General features: G+C 38.8%; 1 protein-coding gene across 1 annotated transcript in view; it reads left to right on the forward strand.

Moving 5' to 3' along the window:
• The window catches only part of TTN (titin), a 251282-nt gene that overhangs the window by 172502 nt on the left and 53704 nt on the right, over positions 1 to 25076 (forward strand). Inside the window, 44 exon segments of the mRNA XM_064166084.1 lie at positions 47 to 349; positions 447 to 815; positions 911 to 1213; positions 1669 to 1968; positions 2058 to 2354; positions 2454 to 2738; positions 2851 to 3144; positions 3468 to 3767; positions 3874 to 4182; positions 4278 to 4468; positions 4914 to 5343; positions 5618 to 5926; positions 6323 to 6471; positions 7685 to 7717; positions 7810 to 7939; positions 8041 to 8340; positions 8428 to 8745; positions 8836 to 9132; positions 9234 to 9533; positions 10201 to 10515; positions 10613 to 10761; positions 11612 to 11762; positions 11858 to 12139; positions 12230 to 12532; positions 12620 to 12922; positions 13035 to 13316; positions 13770 to 14069; positions 14178 to 14480; positions 14610 to 14918; positions 15004 to 15285; positions 15515 to 15814; positions 15961 to 16254; positions 16352 to 19318; positions 19419 to 19739; positions 19838 to 20122; positions 20321 to 20620; positions 20907 to 21209; positions 22221 to 22496; positions 22610 to 22909; positions 23000 to 23302; positions 23551 to 23850; positions 23976 to 24263; positions 24356 to 24652; positions 24742 to 25044. Coding sequence (XP_064022154.1) covers positions 47 to 349; positions 447 to 815; positions 911 to 1213; positions 1669 to 1968; positions 2058 to 2354; positions 2454 to 2738; positions 2851 to 3144; positions 3468 to 3767; positions 3874 to 4182; positions 4278 to 4468; positions 4914 to 5343; positions 5618 to 5926; positions 6323 to 6471; positions 7685 to 7717; positions 7810 to 7939; positions 8041 to 8340; positions 8428 to 8745; positions 8836 to 9132; positions 9234 to 9533; positions 10201 to 10515; positions 10613 to 10761; positions 11612 to 11762; positions 11858 to 12139; positions 12230 to 12532; positions 12620 to 12922; positions 13035 to 13316; positions 13770 to 14069; positions 14178 to 14480; positions 14610 to 14918; positions 15004 to 15285; positions 15515 to 15814; positions 15961 to 16254; positions 16352 to 19318; positions 19419 to 19739; positions 19838 to 20122; positions 20321 to 20620; positions 20907 to 21209; positions 22221 to 22496; positions 22610 to 22909; positions 23000 to 23302; positions 23551 to 23850; positions 23976 to 24263; positions 24356 to 24652; positions 24742 to 25044 — 15033 coding nt within the window.

Below are 25076 nucleotides of genomic sequence, written 5' to 3' on the forward strand. Positions count from 1 at the left end.
TATTTTTTTTTTCTGATGTGATCTCTCTTTTGCCACTCTTCCACAGAACCTCCAGATCCTCCTGTTGACCTTGAGGTCCATAATCCAACATCAAAATCAGTAACACTTACATGGAAACCACCCCTGTTTGATGGTGGAAGCAAGATTATGGGCTATATAATAGAAAAACTCGCTAAGGGCAAGGAGAGGTGGGAGAGATGCAATGATTATCTGGTACCTCTACTAACTTACACAGTGAAAGGTCTTGAGGAAGGGAAGGAGTATCAGTTCCGTGTTCGTGCTGAGAACGCTGCTGGCATCAGTGAGCCTTCTCGGATTACTCCTTTTGTGAAAGCTGTGGATCCTACTGGTACGAATTGCTCGTTTGATTGATTCTAGTAGTTGCCATACATCCTAAAGCCTATAGGAAGATTCTACTCTCCATTTATCCTTCTGTGTTATTACAGAGGCTCCAAAAGTCTTCCTCGCTGCAAACCTACAGTCTGGCCTTGAAGTGAAGAGAGGTGATGAGATCATACTTGAGGCACATATTTCAGGGTCACCTTATCCATCTATCACTTGGCTGAGGAATGATGAAGTTGTCACACCAGAGGAAATAAAAAAGAGAGTAACAACGTATAAAAAGAAGGGTGAAGCAGAAGAAGAGAAGCCGTTCCAGCTTTCACTGCCAGAACGTGTGAGCATTGATAACCATAAAGAAGGAGAATCTATACTGTCAGTTCGTGACTCCATCAGAGCTGACCATGGCACGTTTACAATTAAAGTAGAAAATGATCATGGTGTTGCAAAAGCTTCATGTGAAGTCAATGTGTTAGGTATGTAATGAATATCCTCGAAACCACCTAGCTGTTCAGAATATATGGTAAGAAGTGCATAAGATTACCCATAATTTTTCTTGCTTTACTAACAGATACACCTGGGCCTCCAGTCAATTTTGTATTTGAAGATGCAAAGAAAAATTCAGTCATTTGCAAGTGGGAGCCTCCGCTTGATGATGGTGGAAGTGAAATCCTAAACTATGTACTGGAAAAGAAAGACAATACAAAAGCTGAAATGGGCTGGGTCACAGTCAGTGCAACACTCAGGCATTGCAAATTCCATGTAACCAAACTCATTGAAGGGAAAGAATACCTCTTCCGTGTATTTGCTGAAAACAGAGTTGGACCAGGCCCACCATGTGTTTCAAAACCAATGACAGCAAAAGACCCTTTCTGTAAGTTTTCATTATGAAATACAACCTAAACTGAGAGCCAGTGTAAAATTACACAGGCTCTTGGAACACTCAGATTCTACCCAGAAGAAACTTGACCAATATAACTATTGTTTATTGAGCATTTAAATCATTGGAACAGGGGTCAATACTGAAAGCATTCTGATTTCAATAGTAAACAAATAAGAATGATAATCACTGTCATAAATTTTTATGGTTAAAACCCTCAGTATCTGAATAGTGACATTTCTGGTGTTTAATAGAGTAATATTCTTACCAAAATACAGAACATTGCAAGTTAGATTACTGATTGCAGATAAGAATCAAAATTTCTGATAAAGAGCATACAAGAATTGTGAATTATTTAAAATCACTCATTTCCCATATGTTAGTTCTTAGCTTTGATTAAGCTCTGGAGAAGACAGTAATTATGACAAAATTACACTTGTTTTTTTCAGCTCCCCCAGACCCACCTAACAAGCCTGATGTGCAAGATGTTACCAGCAACAGTATGGTGGTTAAATGGAATGAGCCAAAAGATAATGGCAGCCCAATTATAGGATACTGGATTGAAAAACGTGAAATTAATAGTACTCATTGGGCTCGGGTCAATAGGAACCTTGTGAGTGCTCTGGAAACAAAAGTTGAAGGACTGTTGGAAGGACTAACCTACATCTTTAGAGTATGTGCTGAAAATGCAGCTGGCCCTGGTAAATTCAGTCCACCATCAGACCCAAAGACTGCACAGGACCCAATAAGTAAGTGGATTAATAGAAGGTAATAGCCGGTGGGGAATAGAATAGAATTCGTAGCCTTTAACCTTGATTTTACACCTATTTATTTATAGTGCCACCTGGTCCACCAATTCCAAGGGTTGCTGATACAAGCTCAACTTCTATCGAGTTAGAATGGGAACCTCCTCTGTATAATGGTGGTGGAGATATCACTGGCTACCACGTATACAAACAACTGATGGGAGTAAATGAGTGGTCACGTTGCACAGAGAAGCCCATAAAGGTTCGGCAGTATACTGTTAAAGAAGTCAGAGAAGGTGCAGATTATAAACTCCGTGTTACTGCACTTAATGCAGCTGGTGAAGGACCACCTGGTGAAACAGAACCCACAACTGTTGCAGAACCCAAAGGTACTGCAATTGTATTATTTTCAAAACGTGTCCAGCCGCTTAAATGGTGGGTTTTAGTCTTTCCTTTGAACTTATGAACTGTTTCTCTCTCTTCTCCAGAACCTCCCACTGTTGAGCTGGATGTTTCTGTCAAAGCAGGCATTCAGATCATGGCTGGGCAAACTATTACAATTCCTGCTACTGTGACAGGACGTCCTACTCCTACCATCGTATGGGCTGTGGAGGAGGGCGAATTGGACAAAGATCGAACTGTTATTGAAACTGTTGGCACAAAATCCGTGTTAACCATTAAGAATGCATTGAGAAAAGACCACGGAAGATATGTAATTACTGCTACCAATAGTAGTGGTTCCAAATCTGCAGGAACCAGAGTAGAAGTATTTGGTAAGAAAAGTATTTCTAATATCAACTCAGCATTTCTTTTGGTGAGATCATCTTTGAGGGCTTTCCTACTTACCTGGTTGTTTTTTGTTTTGTTTTGGTTTTTTCTTTCCAGATGTTCCTGGGCCAGTCCTTGACCTAAAGCCTGTGGTCACAAACAGAAAGATGTGTTTGCTTAACTGGTCTGATCCTGAAGATGATGGTGGCAGTGATATCATAGGCTTCATTGTTGAGAGGAAGGATGCCAAGATGCATACATGGAGACTAGCTGTAGACACAGACAGATCTAAGTGTGATATTACAGGCCTGATTGAAGGACAGGAATATAAATTCCGTGTTAGTGCCAAAAACAAATTTGGTACTGGTCCACCTGTTGAAATAGGGCCCATTCTTGCAGTTGATCCATTAGGTAAGATGACTGATTTTATGTTTGGGTTTTTTTTTTAACTATTCTTAATTATAGGTCAATAAATCAGTATTGTTGTGAGGATTGCTTTCTATGTAGAAAATGTATTTACTTTTTTATTACCTGGGCAAAGCATCTGCCTTAGATAAATTACTTCTCTGAATCACTTCTGTAAAACATGAGAAACTATATACTATCCAAAACATGTTCAGATACTTTTCATGTAAAAGCTATGACTTTAAAAAGCCAGAGCTATGGTACTCAGATGATTAAATACTCTCTACTTTTGAAATGTTTCATTCATTATGATTTATCTGTGTTAATAGGTCCTCCAACAGCACCAGAGAGGTTCATGTACACGGAGAGGACGAAGTCAAGCATTACTCTTGACTGGAAGCCTCCACGTAGTGATGGTGGCAGTCCTATCTTAGGATATATTGTTGAGAAAAGGAGACATGATTCAAAAGACTATGAAAGAGTTAATGCAAGGCTCTGTCCAAAAACATCTCTTCTTGTTGAAAACCTGGATGAACTTCATATGTATGAATTCCGTGTCAAAGCTGTTAATGCTATTGGAGAAAGTGAACCATCATTGCCCCTCAATGTGGTTATACAGGATGATGAAGGTATATCTGCTTTAAAGAAATCCATACAAAGATTCACAGAACAGTAGAGGACAATTTCTCTGTTTTGTCTCCCTCTTCATGACGTCATTTTTCTTCTTACTTTCAGTGCCTCCAACTGTTACATTACGCTTGGCTGTGAGAGGAGATACTATCAAAGTGAAGGCAGGAGAACCAGTAAATATCCCTGCTGATGTGACAGGTCTGCCAATGCCCAAGATTGAATGGGACAAGAACGAAGTTTTAATTGACCAAACATCCAGTGCACTAAAGATAACCAAAGAAGAAGTATCTAGAAGTGAGGCAAAAACTGAACTTATCCTGCCTGCAACAGTGAGGGATGATAAAGGCACTTACACTGTGAGAGCTTCCAATCGTCTTGGCACTGCATTCCGCAATGTGCATGTTGAAGTATATGGTAAGGGTACAACATGTTAATAAAATTGCACTTAATTTTACAGTTACTTTTTCCTTCTTTTTAATATTATTTTACTTTCTCTTGCTTTCAAACAGATCGTCCTTCTCCACCCAGAAATCTTGCTGTTTCTGATATTAAAGCAGAATCATGCTATTTAACATGGGATGCACCTCTTGATAACGGTGGTAGTGAAATTACCCATTACATTATTGAGAAACGTGATGCTAGTAGGAAGAAAGCTGAGTGGGAAGAAGTCTCCAAGAGTGCTATTGAGAGAAGACTGGGGGTAATTCATAAAATATCTTTATTACTTATTATGGTATACATAAAAATTAACAATAGATGCCTGTGCTCATGAATCATTTGAAGTCCAGGATTACTGGATGATTTTTTTTTTTTCATTTATGTAGGTGTGTTTTCCTCATGTGACAAAGCAAATTAAATTGTTCTCTTTTGCTATTTAATCTCAGCTGAGCTTTGGAGACATATTCCTTTCCACTTCCAACATTATCATAGCTTTGTCAACCACAAAACCAAACATGATGACTTCTTTTTAATTTATGTTTGGTCCTATGCACATAAAAGAAGAATATCCCAAAGACTTCACTCGCAGCTGTGTAATATATAAACATAGATATGCCAATGAGATTCCAAGACAGAATTCAAAGTAAAACCCACAAATAAGTTTATTATGAAAGGAGACAAATATTGACTTAAATCTCATTTTTCAGGTATGGAATCTTGCCACAAATGAAAAATACCAATTTAGAGTCCGTGCTGCAAATAAATATGGAATAAGTGATGAATGCCTCTCAGAAAAAGTTGTTATTAAGGATCCTTATGGCCTTCCTGGACCTCCTGGAAAGCCAAAAGTTTTAGAACGCACCAGATCATCAATGCTGGTCTCTTGGGAGCCTCCTTTGGACAATGGTGGCAGCCCAATAACTGGCTATTGGCTGGAGAAGAGAGAAGTGGGAGGTGTCTACTGGTCACGTGTTAACAGGGCTCCAGTAACAAAACCAGCAGTAAAAGGTCTAGAGTACAATGTACTTCGTTTGGCTGAAGGTGTTGAATATCAGTTTAGAGTCATGGCTGAAAATCTTGCTGGAATTGGTCCTCCCAGTGAACCATCAGATCCTGCCTTAGCAGCAGATCCCATATGTAAGTATATCATTTCTACAACTATTTTAGAGGACTGCACCACACCAGAACCACAACATGCTAGTATTATTTATATTGTGTTTAGTGCAAATAATTCAGTGCTTTGTTTTTGTTAAACCAAAAAGAACATATTGACACAAAGTAGTTTGCTGGTTTTCTCCACTTCTCTGTGGCAGAAGAAAATAAAAATAATTGCATTCTTCTAGACATTATTCAGAAAAACACAGGCAGACACTAACTCTCAGGTAATTTTCACTTGTTCTTGTTTTACCAGTTGTGCCTGGTCCACCATCTTGTCCAGAGATCAAAGACAAAACCAAATCATCTGTAGCTCTTGCATGGAAGCCTCCACAAAAGGATGGTGGCAGTCCTATAAAAGGATATATTGTTGAAATGCAAGATGAAGGTAGTACTGAATGGAAGAAGGCAAATGAAGGAGACAAACTCTTTCCTACTTGTGAATGTGTTATTCCCAACTTGAAAGAGCTCAGAAAGTACAAATTTAGGGTGAAAGCTGTAAATGCAGCTGGAGAATCAGAACCAAGTCCTGCAACATCAGAAATACCTATCCAAGATATTCTAGGTAAGTGTTCTTGGAATAAATTTAGGTATGTATACCTAAATGCCACCTACTGCTGATGAGTGTTCAAAGAGGATGGCAAGGAAGCTAAAGTCAAAACAAGAACAATTATGAAAAAGTGTAACAAAAGCTTGACATTTTTTTTAAAGTGTCATACTGATCACTGCCAGGGTAGGATGCATTAGAACACTGATGACCACCTACAATTATGCTGAGAAAATAACGTATATTTTAGGAAGAAATTATTTTTGTATTCATAAACATCCCAGCTTCCTCTTTGCATGCCAAATCTTTCTCACAAATATGCATTCTGCCTGTTTATGGGGTGTTTTAACTAAGTGCTGACAGAAATTTACTTTCAGTAGCTCTTAACATTTATGTACTATAAAATTTTTGCAGAGGAACCAGAAATCTTCCTTGATATCGGAGCACAGGACTTACTTAATTGTCGTGCTGGCACAACAATTAAAATCCCAGCTGTTATCAAGGGTCGTCCAGTTCCAAAAACATTCTGGGAGTTTGAAGGAAAAGCAAAAACAACAGCAAAGGTTAGTAAAACATTTTCCTGCATGTGGGCTGCCCAGGGAGGTGGTGGAGTTGCCATCCCTGGAGGTGTTCAGGAAAAGACTGGATGAGGCACTTAGTGCCACAGTTTAGTTCACAGGATCACGAGATATTAGAGGTTGGAAGAGACCCAAGAAGATCATCAAGTCCAACCCCCCTGCCAGAGCAGGACCACATAATCTAGCACAGATCACAGAGGAGTACATCCAGACAGGCTTTGAAAGTCTCCAGAGAAGGAGACTCTGCAACCTCTCTGGGGAGCCTGTTCCAGTGCTCTGGGACCTTTACAGTAAAGATGTTCTCCCTTGTGTTGAGGTGGAACCTCCTGTGCTGCAGCTTACACCCATTGCTCCTTGTCCTATCCCAGGTAGCAAGTGAGAAGAGCCTCTACCCCCACTCCTGACCAGCCCTCAGATGTTTATTAAATCCCCTCTCAATCTTCTCTTCTCCAGACTATAAAGTCCCAAGTCCCTCAGCCTCTCCTCATAAGCCATTCCCTCCAGTCCCTTAATCATCCTTGTAGCCCTCACTGGACCCTCTCCCACAGATTCCTGTCCCTTTTAAACTGGGGAGCCTGAAACTGAATGCAATATTCAAGATGAGGTCTCATCAGGTCACAGTAGAGGGGAGGAGAACCTCCCTTGATCTGCTGGGCACACTCTTCTTAATACACCCCAAGATCCCATTGGCCTTCTTGGCCACAAGGGCACATTGCTGTCCCATAATTAACTTGTTATCCACCAGCACTCCCAGGTCTCTCTCCAAAGGGCTGCTCTCCAGCAGATCACCTCCCAACCTGTACTGGTGCAGTTTGTTATTCCTCCCCAGATGCAGGACTCTGAACTTGTCCTTGTTGAGCTTCATTTGCATCCTCTGTGCCCAGCTCTCCAGTCTCTCCAGATCTTGCTGGATGGCTGCACAGCCTTCAGCTCTATCAGCAAAGCCTCCCAGTTTGGTGTCATCATCAAACTTGCTGAGCAGACACTCTGTCCCCTCATCAATGTCATTGATGAAGATGTTGAACAGGACTTGACCCAGTACTGATCCCTTGGGGACTCCGGCTGGACCTACTTGATTGGATAGGGCTGGGCAATAGGTTGGACTGGATGATCCTGGAGGTCTCTTCCAAACTGTTTGATTCTATGATTTTAGACTTTTAAGCCCATCCTCTATTACATTATTTCCTTTTGTTTATAGGAGGGAGGTCATAATGTACCTGAAGAAGCTCAGGTAAAGCAAACACTTTTTGTAACTTTACTATTGTTGCATTTTTTCAAACATAAACATTTAAAGTTTTTCTATAATATCTCTTTCTTTAATAGGTGGAAGCAACTGATACAAGTTCAGTGGTTACCATTCCTGACTGTAACAGAAGTCATTCTGGGCGATACAGTATTACAGCAAAGAACAAAGCAGGGCAAAAGACTTTGCATGTCAGAGTCAACGTGCTTGGTATGGTTTATACCTACTGAAGTATTCAAAACCTATGGTTATGTCTTATTTTTCTACATACTTATGTAAACTTGTTTCTGTTGTGCTTTCACTTTTAACAGATGTCCCAGGTCCACCAAAAGACCTAAAAGTGAGCGATATCACAAGAGGTAGTTGTAAACTTTCATGGAAGATGCCAGATGATGATGGTGGAGATAGAATCAGAGGCTATGTTATAGAGAAAAGAAATATTGATGGGAAAGCCTGGACAAAAGTCAATGCAAACTGTGGAAGTACTTCTTTTGTTGTACCTGATCTCATATCTGGCCAAGAGTACTTCTTCCGCGTACGTGCAGAAAACCGTTTTGGTGTTGGCCCTCCTGCAGAAACCATCCAACGGACCACAGCCAGAGATCCAATTCGTAAGTGAATTCAAGGTCAAAAGAATTCTTTAAAACCATATAGTTCTGTACAGAGGATTTATTCACGTTTCTGTTTTGTTTGTGAAGATCCTCCTGATCCACCTATTAAACTCAAGATTGGCCTTGTGACCAAGAATACAGTGAGCCTGACATGGAAACCACCGAAGAATGATGGTGGAGCTCCTGTTACACATTATAACGTTGAATGTCTCCGTTGGGATCGTACTGGAGAAGTAAAAGAGACTTGGAAGCAATGCAACAGACGTGATGTGGAGGAAACAAAGTTCACTGTTGAGGATCTTGTAGAAGGTGGAGAATATGAATTCAGAGTCAAAGCTGTAAATATAGCAGGTCCTAGCCGTCCTTCAGCCACTGTTGGCCCACTTGTTGTCAAAGACCAGACATGTAAGTGCTAACTGATACCAGTAAATACAAATTCCATTTTATAATTATAGAATATTTTGTATGTTAATTTTTTTCAACATTTCATTGTAGGCCCACCATCTATTGAACTCAAGGAATTTATGGAGGTTGAAGAAGGAACAGATATTAAAATTGTGGCAAAGATAAAGGGTGTACCTTTCCCCACATTAACGTGGCTTAAAGCTCCTCCAAAGAAACCAGATGACAAAACACCAGTAGTGTATGATCAACATGTCAACAAGATTGTTGATGAAGACACTTGCACTTTATTGATTCAACAGTCTCGCAGAAATGACACAGGCTTATACACTATAACAGCTGTCAATAATCTGGGAACTGCTTCAAAGGAGATGAGACTAAATGTTCTGGGTAGATATCTAGACTTGTTATGTATTGCACAAGTTGATGGAATTTGTGTGATGCTTTAGTAGCATTTTAATTAATTCTTCTTTATTTTTTTTTTCTTTTAGGTCGTCCTGGGCCTCCAGTGGGACCTATTAAATTTGAATCCATTTTGGCTGATAAAATGACAATATCATGGCTCCCTCCATTAGATGATGGTGGTTCTAAGATTACAAACTATGTTATAGAGAAAAAAGAAGCAAATAGAAAGACATGGGTACCCGTTACTAATGAGCCTAAAGAATGTTTATTCACTGTTCCCAAGTTGATGGAAGGCCATGAATACGTGTTCCGCATTATGGCGCAAAATAAATACGGTATTGGAGAACCTTTGGATAGTGAACCAGAAACAGCACGAAATCTTTTCAGTAAGTAGAATTATACTTTCAAATTATGCCAGCTGTTTTCATATGCTGGTATGTGTACAGCATCTGTTATATACCACTACAATTTTTCTCTTCTCACACAATTTTTCTAGAAAAGATCAAAGAGTTTTAGCATTAATAAGTAAGTCTCGAAAGCACATGTAGTACTTAAAAATTATTTTTCTCCCTCCTTGTTATATATTAAAATACAATTCAATACTTTTATAGTTTTAAATATAAAAACACAGGGTTTTCTGATAAGATTCTGGGTATTCTGTTGTACTTGAGACATTGACCTCATAGATGGCAAAAAGTCAATTTCCTGCCTTCAGTTTAGAGAAGGCTGATGTGAAAAGAATGTTAGACTGGCAAGAGAAAATAATTTTCAAAATATCCAAGATTAAACATGGCACTGAAATAAATTACTGGAGGCAAGTAAAACTAATTTTTGACAATTATTATTTGAAGGAAAGATATTTTATATTTCACAGAAGTGTATATACCTAAACAGGAATGGAGAGGTGAATGAGGACAGGAATGTCCTACAGATGGTTAACTGCCTATCGTAACTATGACCATGTGAGTGCATAGCACTAGCTTTGCACTCTAGCTATATCTGTCTTCCCTTAGCACTTTTCCTTTACAACCTATGTGTGCATTTTTTCTCCAGCTGTTCCTGGACCTTGTGACAAGCCAACAGTTAGCAGTATAACACGTGATTCAATGACTGTAAACTGGGAAGAACCTGAACATGATGGTGGCTCTCCTATTACTGGTTACTGGTTGGAGCGCAAAGAGACTACTGGAAAGAGATGGACCAGAGTTAATCGTGATCCTATCAAACCTATGACATTGGGGGTTTCATACAAAGTTACAGGTCTTATTGAAGGCTCTGAATACCAGTTCCGTGTTTCTGCCATTAATGCAGCTGGTGTTGGTCCACCGAGCATGCCATCTGATCCAGCAATTGCTAGAGATCCTATCGGTAAGTATTTTAGATTCCTACTTTTGAATTTGAAAATATTCAAATAAGAACACAGAATATATTGTTAATGCTGTAATGACATGATGATATTTTTCAGCCCCACCTGGTCCTCCTATTCCAAAAGTTACTGATTGGACAAAATCTTCAGTAGATTTGGAGTGGACTCCACCATTAAAGGATGGTGGATCTAGGGTCACTGGCTACATTGTGGAGTATAAAGAGGAAGGCAAGGAAGAATGGGAAAGGGTAGGTGCAAAAGTGTTATAGAATCTGCATTTCTTCTGTCTATCAAAATAAATCACACAAAATCCTTTTTTTTACAAATGTTCACTATGCAAGTTATTTTCTAAAAGTTTTTTGTGGGTTTTTTTTTTTTTCACAACAGTGGTCTTCACATGTATCAAATACAAGACCAGACATAAAAGTCAGTAATGGCAGTAATGCAGTTTCCCAAACTTTTTTTTTTTTTTTTTAAATTTCTGAGTGAGAAAATACATGTGTAATTTGCAACAAAAGAACAGAAGACAAGACCTGGTTAGAACTGGCACTGGTATCAAACTGTGCCAAATCATGTGCAATTGCTATGGTACTGTAGTTTCCTACTTTTTTCAATAATGCATTAAAAATTTCCTTTTTTCTTTTCAATAATGTATAACTGGAAATTTAATTGATGGATACCTTGGTTGGATTTTCCATCTCCATAAAATATTTACATACATATTAAGTAATACCTACATTTCCTGTTTCCAGGTAAACAATCTTTCCACCAGGGTTTAAAATGAACAATTAATTCCATTTTTATGCCACTGTCACTTACATGATTTTATTTGTTCAATAATATATTCAGTTCTTCTGAGGTTACAGACTGTTTCGATTGTTGTATCAGCCTTGTCAGCATTGTCAAAAAGCATAGCTTGTATGTCTACCTCCTCTATTTCTTTGTACAGGTTCTGAAGAACTTTGTGATCTACACTCATGTATGCTTAAGATCATTTTGTCTTGTGCTTATAAATCTGAAATTCAAGATTTGTTTCAAACATTGCAAAGAAACTGATAATACCTTCATATAAGCTGATGTTATAATATTTTTTTCCAGGTAAAAGATAAAGAGATTAGAGGAACCAAGTTCGTCGTGGCAGGATTAAAAGAAGGATGTTTTTACAAGTTTAGAGTTAGAGCAGTGAATGCTGCTGGCATCGGAGAGCCTGGAGAAGTTACAGATGTTATTGAAATGAAGGACAGAATTGGTATTTATCATTTACATTTCCATTTTTAGTACCTAATATTCAAATTGAAAAAGAAAACCAAAATTGTTTTATTTTGTCTTGTTCTACTCTTACAGTGGCTCCTGATATTAATTTGGATGCAAGTGTCAGGGACAGAATTGTTGTTCATGCGGGAGGAGTAATCAGGATCATAGCGTACGTCTCAGGAAAACCTACTCCAACGGTGACTTGGAGCAGGGATGAACAGGCTTTACCAGAAGAGGCCAAAATCGAAGAAACAGCTATTAGTTCTTCTTTAGTCATCAGGAACTGCAAAAGGAGCCATCAGGGTTTATACACTCTTCTTGCTAAAAATGCCGGTGGTGAGAGGAAGAAGACTATTATTGTTGATGTGCTAGGTAAGTAGCAACTCCAGTCCTTGTGAAACAGTAAAACTTCCCAACATTCAGACTGTGTACTTAAATACTCCATTTCTTCTTTGCTTTCAGATGTGCCAGGCCCAGTTGGAATGCCACTCCTTACTGAGAATCTAACCAATGACTCTTGTAAATTGTCATGGTTTACTCCAGAAGACGATGGTGGTTCTCCTATTACCAACTATATAATTGAAAAACGTGAATCTGACCGTAGAGCTTGGACTCCAGTAACCTGCACAGTTACAAGACAGAATGCTACTATTCAGGGACTCACTGAAGGGAAAGCATACTTTTTCCGAATTGCAGCTGAGAATATAATTGGTATGGGTCCCTTCACAGAGACAACAAAAGAGATTGTCATTAAAGATCCAATAAGTAAGTATATTTTGGGGGTTGGATTATCATCATATGAAATGAATATACAGAAAAATACATTTACCATATTTTTTTTCTTTATCACAGCTGTTCCTGATCGTCCAGAAGACCTGGAAGTAAAAGCAGTTACTAAGAACTCTGTTACATTAACCTGGAATCCTCCAAAATATAATGGAGGCTCAGATATCACCATGTATGTTCTAGAGAGCCGTCTCATTGGAAAAGAGAAATTCCACAAAGTTACAAAGGACAAACTGCTTGATAGGAAATACACTGTAGAAGGCTTGAAAGAGGGTGACACCTATGAGTACCGTGTAAGTGCTTGCAATATTGTGGGACAAGGCAAGCCATCATTTTGCACAAAGCCAATCACATGCAAGGATGAACTTGGTATGTATATTTTCTGTATTTCATTTCAAAACAGTAATTAGATTTACTGATTCCTTACTTTTTCAACATTGCTGACATTTGTGGGCATTGTGTTTTCTAATTTATCTTTCAGCTCCTCCATCACTTGACCTTGACTTCAGAGACAAGCTTATTGTTCGGGTTGGTGAAGCTTTCAGCCTAACTGGACGTTACTCAGGCAAGCCTGCACCAAAGGTTACTTGGCTGAAGGATGATAACGTTGTGAAAGAAGATGACCGTACAAAGATCAAGACAACTCCTACAACTCTTTGCTTGGGAATACTGAAATCTGCCCGTGAAGACTCAGGCAAATACTGTGTTACTGTAGAGAACAGCACAGGATCAAGAAAAGGATTTTGCCAAGTTAATGTTGTTGGTGGGTTTTCTTGAACATTATTGTCTGTGTTTTTTACTATTGATTATAATTAATTGATTTATATAAAATTTAATAAAATGTGTTCTTTATTATAATTATTTGATTTACTGCATTCTCATTTATACTGAAATACTATTTATTATTGTTAAGGACATAGTTCACTCTGGCTTAGTTTACTCAGCATGGATAATTTCATGTCTCTACATGCATTTAAAGAATGTCAACAGTATAGAAAATGTCAATCACCAAATCCCTTATAAAGATTAGGAAACTAAGTCCAATGAGTCAAACTCACACTAAAGAGGAGTAGTCTTGAGATCTTGATACCTTGTTAAAACTGCAATGACAAGTCTCTAATTTCATAATTTATTTATTCTATTGACCCTGTTTAATCTATATTGTTACATAAAGTTAATATAAAAACATGGGTATGCTTTATTTTTTCTTACACAGATCGCCCATCACCTCCAGTTGGCCCAGTTATATTTGATGAAGTTTATAAGGATCACATGGTAGTTTCCTGGAAACCTCCATTAGATGATGGAGGCAGTGAAATTACAAATTACATTATTGAGAAGAAGGATGCACACAAAGACCTCTGGATGCCAGTTACATCTGCCACAGTTAAAACAACATGCAAAATTCCTAAGCTGCTTGAAGGAAGAGACTACCAAATTCGGATCTATGCTGAAAATCTTTATGGCATAAGTGATCCTCTCATCTCTGATGAGATGAAAGCCAAGGACCGTTTCCGTATGTTATTCATGTGCAATCTTACTTTGATAGTTCATTTTTTACTCTGTTTCCAGTGCTCATAACCCCCTTTTTTAATTTTTCTTTCTTTTCCTCCCCCACCTCCAGGTGTTCCTGATGCACCTGAACAACCAATCATTAAGAATGTTACCAAAGACTCTGCTGTAGTGGTTTGGAACAAACCATATGATGGAGGCAAGCCAATAACGAACTATATTGTGGAAAAGAAAGAAACAATGGCTACAAGATGGGTCAAGGTTACCAAAGACCCAATTTTCCCCAGTACTCAGTTCAAAGTACCTGACCTTCTTGAAGGCTGTGAATATGAATTCCGTGTTTCAGCAGAAAATGAAATTGGCATTGGTGACCCTAGTCCACCATCAAAGCCAGTTTTCGCTAGAGATCCAATTGGTAAAGTATTACTTTTCATTTCTCATTGAATTTTTTCTGTACTCTTCATTTCAGTTACAAAAGCATTTTAATAGTTTCTTTTTCTCCCCTGATTTCTCTCTCTTTCTTTTTTTCCCCCCTTTTTAACAGCAAAACCAAGTCCACCTATTAATCCAGAAGCAGTAGATAAAACTAGAAATTCAGTTGATTTATCCTGGCAACCACCACGCCATGATGGTAATGGCAAGATAATTGGCTACCTTGTTGAGTATCAGAAAGTCGGTGATGAAGAATGGAAAAAGGCCAATCTTTCAGCAGATTCTTGTCCTGAAACAAAATACAAAGTCACTGGCCTTACTGAGGGTTTGACCTATAAATTCAGGGTCAGGGCAGTCAATGCAGCAGGCGAATCTGAACCCGCCTATGTTCCTGATCCAGTAGAAGTAAAGGATAGACTTGGTGAGTTTTACAAAATCAGATAAGTTTAACTAAGAACAGATTAATTTTTTTCTCATTTTCTAAAACGATATAATTTTGATTCCAGAACCTCCTGAGTTGATACTTGATGCTAATATGGCTCGAGAACAGCATGTTAAAGCTGGAGATACCCTAAGACTTAGCGCTGTTATTAAAGGTGTTCCATTCCCAAAAGTAACCTGGAAGAAAGAAGATCATGAGGTCTCACCCAAAGCTGATATTGAGGTTACAGGAGTTGGCAGTAAGCTTGAAATTCGTAACACTGTCCATGAAGATGGTGGAATTTACTCTCTGACAGTTGAAAATCCAGCTGGTTCAAAGACTGTTTCAGTAAAAGTTGTAGTCTTAGGTAATCTTTTGATGTTTCTTTTATACTGCATGTTTTTACTCTATACTCAGAGATCAAGAAATAAAGGAATGTCTGGAAAATATCAATATACAAAGTTGTAAGAAATACAAAGTAAGAAAAGGACTAACAATTGCACAAAATATAATTATTGCTTTTGAAAATTATGAAGTTTTGTAAAAATTGCTTTAATTATAAAATAAATTACGGATTCCATTTTTGTCAATATTAGATAAGCCTGGTCCACCCAGAAATCTTCAGATCAGTGAAGTCAGAAGTGATTCCTGCTACATCACTTGGATGGAACCAGAAGATGATGGTGGCTCTGTCATTACCAACTATGTGGTAGAAAGGAAAGATGTAGCTTCTGCACAGTGGGTAGCAATCTCATCATCCTCCAAGAAACGCAGTCACATTGCTAAATATCTGATTGAAGGCACTCAGTATCTCTTCCGAGTTGCAGCTGAGAATCAGTTTGGTAGAGGTCCATACGTGGAAACACTCAAGCCTATTAAAGCCATAGATCCGCTGCGTAAGTTTTCCCAGTTATATGATTTGTTTTGTTCATAGTTTTCTTGGTAATTCATTAAAGCATCTTGTCAATACTCACATGAACAAGGTGCAGTGATACCATAGATTAGCCATCATAGTAACCATTTTGGGTTTGTATTTTAAAAGATCCTCCAGGGCCACCAAAGAATTTACATCACGTAGATGTTGACAAGACTGAAGTTTCCCTTGCTTGGGACCGCCCGGATCGTGATGGTGGTGCTGAGATAACTGGATATTTGGTGGAATATCAAGAAGATGGTGCAGATGAGTGGACAAAATTCCAGACAGTCCCTATGCTAGACTGTGTTGTTACAGGCCTTCAAAAAGGAAAAATATACAAATTCCGTGTGAAAGCTCAGAATATTATTGGTCTCAGCCTTCCAGATACAACTATACCAATAGAGTGTCAAGAAAAACTAGGTATCTTTTTATTTTTTCATGTTCTTTGACTGATTCTGTCTCTCTTTCTTTAAGAATTTCCCCTGAAAATACAACTTCTGGTTTTCTCTCATTTTAGTACCTCCATCCGTGGACCTAGATGTAAAGTTAATTGAAGGTCTTGTTGTTAAAGCTGGCACCACAGTGAGACTTCCTGCCATTATGAGAGGAGTGCCAGTTCCCACTGCAAAGTGGACTACTGATGGCATTGAAATCAAACCAGATGGCAAATACAAGATTGATACTGACAATTATTCAACTGTACTTACCATCAAAGATTGCATAAGAAAAGATACAGGAGAATATCTGCTCACAGTATCTAATGCAGCTGGCAGCAAAACTGTTGCTCTACATCTTACAGTGTTGGATGTTCCTGGCCCACCAACAGGTCCTATTAATATTCTTGAAGTAACACCAGAACATATGGTTATTTCTTGGCGCCCTCCTAAAGATGATGGTGGCAGTCCTATAATAAATTATATTGTTGAGAAGCGTCAGTCAAACAAAGAAACTTGGGGAGTGGTTAGCTCTGGAACAAGTCACACAAAAATTAAGATTCCACGACTGCAGAAAGGCTGTGAATATGTTTTCCGTGTTCGGGCAGAAAATAAGATAGGCATCGGAGCACCCCTTGATTCAGAACCAACAGTTGCTAAACACATGTTTGATCCACCATCCCCACCTGGTAAACCAACTGTTTATGACATTACAGAAAATGCTGCAACAGTGGCTTGGACCTTACCAAAATCTGATGGTGGAACTCCAATAACTGGTTATATACTTGAGCGCCGGGAAGCATCTGGTAAATGGGTGCGTGTCAATAAGACACCAATACTTGATATGAAATACAGAGTCACTGGCCTTTTTGAAGGCAATACATATGAATTCAGAGTTTTTGCAGAAAACATGGTGGGCTTAAGCAAGCCATCTCCAAGCTCTGATCCAATAAAAGCATCGCGCCCTATCACTCCTCCTGGACCACCTATAAACCCAAAATTAAAGGACAAAACCAAAGAAACAGCTGACCTGGTTTGGACAAAGCCGCTCAAAGACGGTGGCAGCCCAATTCTGGGATACATTGTGGAATGTCAGAAAACTGGAACTACGCAGTGGAATAGGATTAATAAAGATGAACTGATTAGACAATGTGCTTTCAGAGCGCATGGGTTAATAGAAGGAAATGAATACAAATTCCGAATAAAAGCTGTCAATATTGTGGGAGAGGGAGAACCAAGAGAACTGGCAGAAACCGTACTTGCAAAAGATATTCTCTCTCCTCCAGAAGTAAGCCTAGATGTGACCTGTCGAGACTTAATTACTGTCCGAGTGGGTCAAACAATCCGTATTACTGGTAAAGTAAAAGGCAGGCCAGATCCTGACATAACATGGTCTAAAGATGGCAAAGTACTAGTCCCAGACAAGCTTGTTGAAATACTTCATGATCTACCTCATGTTGAACTGCAAGTAAAAGAAGCCAAAAGATCTGATCATGGCAAATATATAATAGCAGCTAAGAACAGCTGTGGACATGCTCAGGCTTTTGCTGTTGTTAATGTACTCGACAGACCCGGACCATGCCAGAACCTGAAAATAAGTTATGTCACAAAAGATTCTTGTATGATCTCTTGGGAAAGCCCAGTGGATAATGGCGGCTCTGAAATTACAAATTACATAGTAGAATGTCGTCAACCAAACCAGAGAGGATGGTCAATTGTCTCATCTGACATCACAAAAAGATTAGTAAAGGCAAATCTTATAGAGAACCGTGAATACTTCTTCAGAGTTTGTGCAGAAAACAAAATAGGTCCAGGTCCCTGCATTGAGACCAAGACTCCCATCCTTGCCATCAATCCTATTGACAAGCCTGGAGAGCCAGAAAATCTTCACATTGCAGAGAAAGGAAAGACATTTGTATATCTGAAATGGAGAAGGCCAGATTATGATGGTGGAAGTCCCAATCTAAGTTACCACGTTGAGAGAAAACTGAAAGATTCAGATGAATGGGAAAGAGTTCATAAAGGCAGCATTAAGGAAACACACTACATGGTAGATAGATGTGTTGAAAATAAGACTTACCAATTCCGTGTTCAAACCAAGAATGAGGCAGGTGAAAGTGGCTGGGTAAAAACAGCTGAAGTAGTTGTGAAGGAAGATCTTCAGAAACCAGTGCTAGATTTGAAGTTAAGTGGGGTGCTAACTGTGAAAGCAGGTGACCCGATTAGAATTGAGGCTGGAGTCAGAGGAAAACCACAGCCTGAAGTTGTATGGACAAAAGACAAAGATGCCACAGATCTAACCAAGTCTCCAAGAATCAGTATTGAAACAACTTCTGACTCATCTAAGTTTGTTCTCACAAAATCAAGACGTAGTGATGGTGGGAAATATGTGATTACCGCAACTAACACAGCTGGTAGTTTTGTGGCATATGCTACTGTTATTGTCTTGGATAAACCAGGTCCTGTAAGAAACTTAAAAGTCACCAACATTTCAAGTGATAGATGTACTGTTACTTGGGATCCTCCAGAAGATGACGGTGGCTGTGAAATACAAAACTACATCCTGGAAAAATGTGAAAGCAAGCGTATGGTTTGGTCTACATACTCTTCTTCTGTACTAACAAACTCTGCAAATGTGACACGCCTCATTGAAGGTAATGAATACATATTCAGAGTTCGTGCAGAGAATAAAATGGGCACTGGTCCACCAACAGAAACACACCCAATTATTGCCAAAACAAAGTATGACAGACCCGGACGCCCTGATCCTCCAGATGTCACAAAAGTTAGCAAAGACGAGATGACTGTAGTTTGGAATCCACCAGAATATGATGGTGGCAAATCAATTACAGGATACATTTTAGAGAAGAAAGAGAAACGATCTCTAAGATGGGTTCCTGTTACCAAGACTGCAATCCCAGAGAGACGCAAGAAGGTTACTAATCTCATCCCTGGTCATGAATATCAGTTCCGCGTCAGTGCTGAAAATGAAGTTGGACTTGGAGAACCAAGCTTGCCATCAAGACCTGTAGTAGCAAAAGACCCAATAGGTATCATGCTACTGTATTCTACTACATATCCTTTTAATGCTAGCAAAGCAAACTGATAAATTACTCCACTGTGTTCTTATCTGTATTTTTTGTCCTTCAGAACCACCTGGCCCTCCCACAAACTTGAGAGTGGTTGATAGCACAAAGAGTTCCATAACCCTTGGCTGGGGAAAGCCAGTGTATGATGGTGGTGCTCCAATTCTTGGATACGTTGTGGAAATTAGACCAAAAGTGGAAGGTGCTGATCCTGAAGCAGGATGGAAAAGATGCAATGTTGCTGCCCAGATTATTCATACAGAATTTACAGCCACCAGCCTGGATGAGAACCAATTATATGAGTTCAGAGTTTCTGCCCAAAACCAGGTTGGTCTTGGCCGACCAGCTGAACTGAAGGAAGCTGTGTCTCCGAAAGAAATACTTGGTGAGTTTCCCCCTCCTGTTTACATATGGTCTTTATTTGCTCTGGATTTATTTTATGTGCTAATCTCTGCATTTTATTTATTTAATTTTGTCTTGTAGAACCTCCTGAGATTGAGTTGGATGCAAGCATGAGAAAGTTAGTCACAGTCAGGGCAGGATGTCCTATCAGACTTTTTGCTATTGTCAGGGGTCGTCCAGCACCAAAAGTCACCTGGAGGAGAATGGGTATTGATAACGTTATCAGAAAAGGACAAGTCGATCTGGTAGACACTATGGCCTTCTGTGTCATTCCTGATTCAACACGTGATGACTCTGGCAAATATTCACTGACTCTTGTTAATGTCGCTGGAGAGAAAGCTGTATTTGTGAATGTCAGAGTGCTGGGTAAGTAATGAGAGGAATATCCTCTAAAAAGCTTTAAAGATATATTGCACGTTCATTGCAGGAAATTATATGACTCCCCGATACTACAGGTTTTGAGCAAAACTGTATCAGCTAACACTAACTCCTGCTATATAGGAAGCTGTTAACCCTCTTTAACTTATTCAAGAAAAGACTAACATAAATTTAATTTCTTTCTAGATACTCCTGGACCTGTGTCAGACTTCAAGGTTTCAGATGTCACCAAGATGTCATGCCATCTTTCATGGGCACCTCCAGAAAATGATGGTGGTAGCCCAGTGACTCATTACATCCTGCAGAAACGTGAGGCTGACAGGAAGACCTGGGGAACAGTCACTGCAGAACTAAAGAAAACTAGTTTCCAAATAGCTAACCTTGTACCTGGAAATGAATACTTCTTTAGAGTAATAGCTGTAAATGAATATGGGTCAGGAGTTCCAAGTGACATACCAAAACCAATTCTAGCAACAGATCCTCTAAGTAAGTATGCCTTTGTAAATTATTTTATGCTTTTCTCTAATTACAACAGATTTTGCATTTTTTGAGAGTTAGCATTTCTAAACTGGACAATGCTACTAACTAGTCAGTGCTAAACATAAATATATTTGTGTCACTTCTTTTCAGTTATTAAGAGTTTTGCTCTTTCCCATATTTTTCTCATTGAGCTAGCATGCAGAACATTCAGCAAATGAACAAGTATTCTATGGTCAGAAAGCCTTGCAAATTCAACTTTCAATGTGTTTCTTTTTTTTTTTTTTCCCAAAAGGTGAACCTGATCCACCAAGAAAACTTGAAGTTACTGAAATTACAAAGAACAGTGCTACTTTAGGCTGGCTGCCACCATTGCGTGATGGAGGCTCTAAAGTTGATGGGTACATTGTTAGCTACAGAGAAGAGGAACAGCCAGCAGATAACTGGACAGAATATTCAGTTGTTAAAGATCTCTCCATTGTTGTAGCTGGTCTGAAAGAGGGAAAGAAGTATAAGTTTAGGGTGGCAGCTAGAAATGCTGTAGGAGTAAGTTTGCCAAGAGAAACCGAAGGAGTATTTGAAGTTAAAGAACAACTCAGTAAGTAGCAATTTAAGTACTACCTATGTTGAAATATTCTGCTTTAATAATGAAATGAGCAAAAATTCTAGTTCTTTCACAGAGTTCCAGAAAGATATACACTTTATGAAGTAATCTGGAGAACTGTGGTTAACTGCATTGAATATTTTGACAGGTCAGACAGGATGTGAGCTGACCAGTAATTATTAAAGAATTTCACAGGTATGGTTTCAGTTGAAACCAGAAGACTGGAACTAAGGGAAATAATAAATACCCTCAATGAAATTAAAATGAAAGAGAAAAAGAGTCAGAGTGGTAGCTTGAGAGATAAATGGGGCCAAAAGTGGAAGCTGTATTGGGATAAGAGAGAACAACTTGTTTTGAGACTGTAAAGTGAAAGGCAGGGAGGATAGATTGGCCTAATTAAGGTGGTAGGGTCCTAGAGACACAGGACAATGTTGGGGTAAAGGCCAGATGAGAAGAATCTTCTTCATTTGTGACATGAAAAGAGAGGTTCAGAAGCAAAAGAGAATGAAAACTAGCATATGGCAAGAAGAAAAATACACAAAACATATTGCCAGGCTTATGTTGGATGAAATAAAAAGAATTTGTGCTAAAGAAGAAGTAGAAGAAGGGGCTCTACATATCAAAAGATTGACTGGGAAAATAGCTTTAGTTCTGTGAGAACTTTTCTCCTCCTTCATATTTGCCTTGTAGAAAGTGAGCAGCATTCCAGACATAGAGGTATTATGTGTCATGCATTAATAATGCATGTCGCTATATATGCATGTGAAAAGGCAATCCAAACTCCAAAATATTTTCTCCTAAATGGTACAAGAATGTAAAAGTAAGACCAGAATAGTTATTTCCTGCTGCAAAATCTCTAGTTGTCCATAAGTGCTATTAATATAATTAATATTTATTAAGCAATTCCTACTAGTGATTCCACAGAGAAACAGAAAACTGTCACATTAAAATATACATGAATATGTAGAAATTAATTTATATGTCTGTATGTGCTTTTTTTTCCAGTCCCACCTAAGATTCTGATGCCTGATCACGTTCACATTAAAGCTGGACAGAAGCTGAGAATTGAAGCTCATGTATATGGGAAGCCTCAGCCAGTCTGTAAATGGCTGAAAGGAGATCAAGATGTAGTTACATCCAGCCGCCTTGCTGTGCATAAAGCAGAAAAGTCTTGTGTCCTTATTATTAAGGATGTGTCTAGAAAAGATTCTGATTTTTATACTCTTACCGCAGAAAATAGCTCTGGTACTGACAGTCAGAAAATCAGAGTGATAGTCATGGGTATGTTACATTTGTTTACTTTCAAATCCAGCTTTATACAAAGCTAGCTTCTGTATATTCCAATGGATGCCATTTTTTCATCTCTTTTCTTCTTAATTTAATTTTTCCTGCAGATAAACCAGGTCCACCACAGCCTCCATTTGATATTTCTGAAATAGATGCTGATGCTTGCACTCTTTCATGGCATATACCTCTTGAAGATGGTGGCAGTAACATCACAAATTATGTAGTCGAGAAATGTGATGTAAGTCGAGGAGATTGGGTAACAGCCTTAGCCTCTGTCACAAAGACAAGCTGCAGAATTGGAAAACTAATTCCTGGAGAAGAGTATATGTTCCGTGTTCGTGCTGAAAATCGTTTTGGGATTTCTGAGCCACTTACTTCTGGCAAGATGATTGCAAGGTTCCCATTTGGTATGTCAGGTTTTGATAGCAGCATTTCTCTTTTTGGTCCTCATAGTAAAAAAAGATGTGATTAATGTCTGTCTTTGTGTTTCTTTCTAGATGTTCCTAGTGAACCAAAGAATGCACGTATTACCAAGGTTAATAAGGACTGCATTTTTGTTGCCTGGGATAGACCTGATAGTGATGGAGGCAGCCCAATCACTGGTTATCTCATTGAACGCAAAGAAAGGAACAGTTTACTGTGGGTGAAAGCTAATGACACAGCTGTACGCTCCACAGAATACCCCTGTGTGGGGATCATCGAAGGTCTTGAATATACTTTCAGAATTTATGCATTGAACAGAGCTGGAGCAAGTAAACCTAGTAAACCAACTGATTTTGTCACAGCAAGAGCACCAGTTGGTAAGCCAAATATACCCATCATTTGCAAGAGTACTTAATTTTGTGGTAATTTTCAATATATCTGCAGTACTTTATCATTATCAGTTTGCCCTTACATTTGTATTTTCATGTTTACCACGACTGCACACTGAGTGCACTGTGTGAGTATGCCATAAATAAGATCCAGCACTAGTAAATTATTTTTTCTCAGTTTGCTTGCTTTTTTTTTTTACCAAAACAGACTACAAATATGATCTTATTTGTTCTAGATCCTCCTGGAAAACCTGAAGTTATTGATGTCACTAAGAGTACAGCATCACTGGTATGGACAAGACCAAAGCATGATGGTGGTAGCAAACTTATTGGTTACTTTGTTGAAGCTTGCAAATTACCTGGTGATAAGTGGGTTCGGTGCAATACAACTCCACATCAAATACCCCTAGAAGAGTACACTGCTACTGATTTAGAAGAAAATGCTCAATATCAATTTAGAGCAATTGCCAAGACAGCAGTTAACATTAGTCCACCTTCAGAACCTTCTGATCCAGTGACCATTCATCCAGAAAATGGTAAGAAATATAAAAGTATTTGAGAAGTCTGATAAGAGTCTGTGCATATTGAACACATATTCGTGTGAAGAATGAGATGTTTGTCTCTTACTAGACTGATCAGTTCTTTGTCTCTCTCATTTCAGTTCCTCCCAGAATAGAGTTGGATCTCTCTATGCAATCACAGCTTACAGTTAAAGCTGGAACTAATGTGCGTTTGGAGGCAAATGTATATGGGAAACCAATGCCAACAATCACCTGGAAGAAAGAAGGAGAAATTTTAAAGCCATCTGAAGGTGTCAAAATCACCACTAAGAGGAATCTTGCTACAGTTGAGCTGTTCAGTGTTAACAGAAAGCAAACAGGAGACTATACTATTACTGCTGAAAATGCAAGTGGCTCTAAGTCAGCAACCATTAGACTTAAAGTACTTGGTAAGCTAAAGATATTCTGTTAATAAATACATTAATAGTTAAATGACTTAGCAAGAATTAGAGCTAAAACCACATTATTTTAACTCTTCTAGATAAGCCTGGTCCACCGGCCTCTGTTAAAATCAAACATATGTATGCAGATCGTGCAATGCTTTCTTGGGAGCCTCCTCTGGAAGATGGAGGTTCAGAAATAACTAACTACATTGTAGACAAGCGTGAAACAAGCAGACCAAACTGGGCTCAAGTCAGTGCCAATGTACCAATTACAAGCTGCACAGTGGAGAAACTAATAGAAGGACATGAATATCAGTTCCGCATATGCGCTGAAAACAAATATGGTGTTGGAGACCCTATCTTAACAGAACCAGCAATCGCTAAGAATCCATACGGTAAGTGCATTGTGGAATAGCTTCATTAGTCACTGATATTTTCTATATACCTGTGAATGTGAACATAACTTTTTAATAACTCTTCACAGATGTACCTGGACCTTGTGATCCACCAGTAATTAGCAATGTAACAAAAGACTTTATGACTGTTAGCTGGAAACCACCAGCTAGTGATGGTGGATCCCCAATAACTGGTTATATACTTGAGAAACGTGAAACTAAGGCTCTTAACTGGACAAAGGTAACCAGAAAGCCTGTTATTGAAAGAACTGTTAAGGCTACTGGACTCCAAGAAGGAACAGAATATGAGTACCGGGTGATAGCGCTGAATAAGGCTGGACCTGGCAAGCCTAGTGCACCATCTAAAGCAGTGTATGCTCGTGATCCTCAATGTAAGTTAAAAATCTCAGATATTTTTCCATGG

This window comes from Pogoniulus pusillus, chromosome 2 (genome assembly GCF_015220805.1).
Source record: "Pogoniulus pusillus isolate bPogPus1 chromosome 2, bPogPus1.pri, whole genome shotgun sequence".
NCBI classification, from domain to species: domain Eukaryota; kingdom Metazoa; phylum Chordata; class Aves; order Piciformes; family Lybiidae; genus Pogoniulus; species Pogoniulus pusillus.